Consider the following 4778-nt stretch of genomic DNA (forward strand, 5'->3'; position numbering starts at 1 on the left):
CCCCCCTCACAGCCATTATGGAGCCACCATACACAGCCATTGGTGAGAGCAAAATAGGACCGCAGGAAGCATCACTGTTCCCTCTGAGCTGGGTATTCACCCTTGACTTTGAATCTGTTCTCTGGCAGACTCATACCATCAGAGTAGCACACTGGAAGAGAAAATAAAGAGTAAAGACAGGGTTGGAGGTTATGGGAAGGCCAATGTGGAGGAGGAAGAGAAACATAAGAGTTAATATGGATTAGTGTTTGGCTAAAGACATGACTGAGAATACTGCATGCATTTGCCCTTAAGAAATTTTAAGGCAACCCGGATCATGTGACTAAGTTGGTTGAGTGTCACCCTATACACCAAGAGGACAACTGGTTCAACGTCTGGGTTGTGGGTTCAATCCTCAGTAGGCGTGTGCATGAGGTAGCTGATCAATATTTCTCTCATTGTTATTTCCATCTCTCTCTCCTTTTCTTTTCCTCTGTCTCTAAAGATCAATAAAAACATATTTAAAGAAGAATTGCAAGGCAGTGTGTGACTGTATAAAAACATGATGATTGGTCATAGACTGACACATTTTGAATCTAGATGAATGGTACATAGGTTTTAAGGATACTGTTGTTTAACTACATGAACTTGAGTGAAGATTTTCACAATAAATTTATAAAACAAATGGATTTATTGGAATGGTGAACATATATCATGTTTGTGAAGGAAGTCCCTATTTATATTGATTGACTTGATATAAATATTAATATATAGACTTTCTTTTCAATTTTTGTTATTTTTTAAAATATTCTTTTTAATTTTTCAGTTACACTTGACATACAATATTATATATTGTTGTTAGGAGTACACCTAGTGAATAGACCTTATATAACTTACTAAGTAATTATCCCAATGAATCTCAGACCTATCTAATAAAATGCCTGCATAGTTGGTAGAATATTATTAACTGTAATTGCTCTCCTGTATATCATATTCCTATAACTATTCTGTTACTACCACTTGTACTTCTTAATCCCTTCACCAATTTTTACCAAAGTTCTCAGTCCTCCTCCCACCTGGCAACCCTGAAAATATTCTCTGTATCTATGCGTTTGTTTCTGTTCTGCTTCTTCCTTAATTTTCTTATTTTTTAAAATTTTATTTTCTTGTTTAAAATATTACAAATAGTAGTACATATGTCTCCATTTTCCCCGATTGACTTCCCCTACCCCGTGGCACATGCCCTTACACCAACCCGCAGTGTCTTGTGCCTTTAAATTGATGAGTGAGATCATGTGGTATTTTTTTTCACTGCCTGGATTATTTCACTTAGCATAATACTCTCCAGTTCCATCCATGCTGCTGCGAATGGTGGGAATTTCTTCTTTTTTATAGCAGCATAGTATTCCATTGTGTAGATGTACCATCGTTTTCTAATCCACTCATCTGCTGCAGTACAGATCTTTTATTTTGATGTAGTGCCATTTGTATATTTTTTCCTTTGTTTCTTTTGCCCTAAGACAGGTTTGGGGAGCCTTTTTTCTGCCAAGGGACACTTAGATATATATAACCTCATTCGCTTAATATAATTCACTTATAATAAAAAATTTATGTTGCTATGAAAATGCTCCTAGATTTATTGAATTTTGAGTCCTGTCAGCGGTTGCCTTGGTAGGGCCAGACCAAATGATTTCACAAGCCTTATACTGCCCGTGAGCCACATCTTTTCCACCCCTGCCTTAGGCATTGTGTCAATGAAAATTTTTCTATGTGAGATTTCTGATATTTTGCTGAGCACCTTTTCATCTTTTCCATTTAGCTAGCCTATGTCTTCAGATTGGAGCATTTAAGACATTTGCATTTAAGGTTATTATTGATAGGTACATATTTGTTGCAATTGTTATTCTTTATGTCTCTGTTCCTCCCTCTCTCTCCATTTCTTCTTGTTATAACACTCACTTTAGCATACCTTGCATTGCTGTTTTGGTGGTAATTAACACTTTTAGTGTTGTTGTTTACTTTTTTTCTTATCATTTTTTTTTTGTCTGAAAAGCTCCTAATTTCATCTTCAACTTTGAGTGATAGCCGTTCTGGGTTTAGTAGTCTTGTATTCATTCCTCTGTATACTTCATGCCACTCTCTCTGGGCTGAAGTCTTTCTACTTCAGAGAAATCTGCTCACAGTATCCTGGGAGCTCCCTTGGTAGGTAACTTTCTGTCTCTCTTACAGTCTTTAAGATTCCTTCTGTGTTGGAAGAATTCAGGAACCAAGATGGAGTGAACGCTGGTACTGCACCACATCAAAATTACAACTAAGATACAGAACCACCATCATTCAGAATCTCCTGATATCTTTCTGAATGGAAGTCCTACAACTGGAGAGTTAAAGTGAGAGCACATTGAGACTGGTAGAGGGTAGGAAAAATGGAATGGGCTAGTTTGACACCCACATGTCGTGTGTTTTTAATTGGGAGTGTTATCTTGGCTGAAGAAACCTCCTGTGTGGAGCATGGGTGCCAGCCACATAAAAGGCCCCCAGCCCATTGTTTTAGAGCCTGGAAGAGAAGTCCCCATAACTTCAGGCTGTAAAAACCAGTGGGAATTGTGGCTGAGTGACATGGAGCTGCTGGAGTCCCAGGCAGTTCCTCTGAAAGATCACACACATGAACTTACTTGGATCCTTCTCTCTGAGCCCCAGTGATGGTGCTGGAAATTGATATGATCCAGGGACATACAAGTAGAAACTTACTTTTATGGCATCAGGGCAAGAACTTGGGGGCAGCTTTGTCCTAGAAAAAAGTCCTGGGGTCCCCCCCCCCGGCACAATACCTGAGTCTCCATCATCTTGGCCCATACTGCTTGCCCCAAACTGGTGATTCACTGAGATCATGCCTCACCCAAGTTGTTTGCAGTGGCTTTTCCACATGAATGGCATGTTTGGCTCAGATTTCAAATTTTCCTTAAAGCTCTCACATAAACAGCAGCTGGAATCAGACTTACCCATACCTCTTGACAAGTGGCTTGATGCCTAGCACAAGCAGCAGCTTGCCAAGGTTCAGAGCGTGGCCTCTCCTGGGGACCTCCTGGGCCAACACAAGCAATAGCCATCTCCAAATCATTCTGTAGCTTGTGCTGGGTAACCCTAGGCAGGTCACAGGCTATGGCAGACTTTTCAACTTAAGGGAAGCTCCAATGTCAGTGCACCTTGTGGAGAGCTTCATACCATACCAGATTACAATCCTTCCATATCCATGAGTGACAAAGGGGTGGACTGTTGAGCATCAAAGCTCCACTGAAGCAAGTTCTGCTCCATAGGGGTGTTTCCTGCAAAACAACTCTTGTACCGCAGTTGTACTTAGTCCTCACAGCTAGTTGGCCTGGGGGCCAATTCCACCCAGTGACACCATTAGAAAACAAGGCTCAGCAAAGCGATCTCACAGGGGTGTACCTAGAATTCCCAGATTAGGTTACTAGAGAGGCTGAGTCACTGAGTCTTATAGGACAGCTACTACACAAGACCAGTCTACCAATTTCAGGAGACATAGCAGCTCTGCACAATACATAGAAACAGCCAAAATGTGGAAACAAACATGTCACAAATGAAAGAAGGGAAGAAATCTCCAGGAAAAGAAGTAAATAAAATAGAAGGAAGCAAACTACTATATACAGAGTTCAAAACAATGGTTATAAGAGTGCTCAAGGAACTTAATGAGAGCTTCAAGGATCTTAGTGAGAATGTCAAGGAACATAGTGAGAATTTCAAGGAAATCAATGAGAACATCAAAGACATGAAAAAGTACCTGTAAGAAATGAAGGATACACTAACTGAAATGAAGGATAATTTACAGGGAATCAACAGTAGAATAGAGGATTCTGAAAATCAAATCAGTGATTTAGAATATGAGGAAGCAAAAAACAACAACTACCCAATCAGAAGAGTAAAAAGGAAAAAGAATCCAGAAAATATGAAGATAGTGTAAGGGGCCTTTGGGACAACTTCAAGAATACCAACATTCTCATCCTGGAGTGTCAGAATAACAAATTTAAAACCTATTTAAAGAAAAACATAATGACAGAAAATGTCCCTCACTGTTTAAAGAAATAGACATACAAGTCTAGGAAGCACAGAGAGTCCCAAATAAGATGAATGTAAAGAAGCCCACTATATGACATATTAATAGTGTGTCATAGTGACAGGTCCATGTGTTTGGTGGCTTTGGGTCATGGTGGTAAGTTCAGGAACAACACTTCAAGGAGGTGGGCCAGTTGTTTGGAGGCACCGGGTTGGGTGAATTGAATTAGGGCAGCAGGTCCCTGGGTTTTGGCAAATTACATGTTAAGGTGATGGAGTGGGCCTGGTGCTCCGCTTGTGTAGGGAGTGTGGTGGGCTAGGAACTGCTGCACTTCTGGGTGGGAAGTGGGCCAGTAGAAACATGAAACAGACTGATGATTCTCAGAGGAGTGTGGGGAGGGTGAGCAGGAAGAGATTCACCAAATAACTTATATTCATTACCCAACGACACAGATAATAGGATGGTGAATGCCTGGGGTAGGGCATACAGGTGGAGGAGGAAAATGGGGAAAAAATGTGAGGAATATCTGTAATACTATCAACAATAAAGATATGAAAAAAAGATTCTTGGATTTTAACATTTGACATTTTAATTATGATGTATCTTGGTGTAGGTCTTTTGGATGAATCTTTATTGTTACTTTCTGTGTTTCCCTGACTTGTGTGACATTTTTCTTCACCAGGTCAGGGAAGTTTTCTGTCCTTATTTTTTCAAAAAGTTTCTCTAT

The 4778-nt window shown here is 40.0% G+C and overlaps 1 protein-coding gene across 1 annotated transcript in view; it reads right to left on the bottom strand.

The window, feature by feature from the left end:
* The window catches only part of LOC102752223 (disintegrin and metalloproteinase domain-containing protein 25-like), a 4734-nt gene extending 1648 nt beyond the window's left edge, over positions 1-3086 (bottom strand). Inside the window, exon 1 of the mRNA XM_006774800.1 lies at positions 2979-3086. Coding sequence (XP_006774863.1) covers positions 2979-3086 — 108 coding nt within the window. The remainder of the gene's footprint in view (positions 1-2978) is intronic.
* Positions 3087-4778: the final 1692 nt, after the last annotated feature.

This window comes from Myotis davidii, unplaced genomic scaffold, assembly GCF_000327345.1.
Source record: "Myotis davidii unplaced genomic scaffold, ASM32734v1 scaffold524, whole genome shotgun sequence".
NCBI classification, from domain to species: Eukaryota; Metazoa; Chordata; class Mammalia; order Chiroptera; family Vespertilionidae; genus Myotis; species Myotis davidii.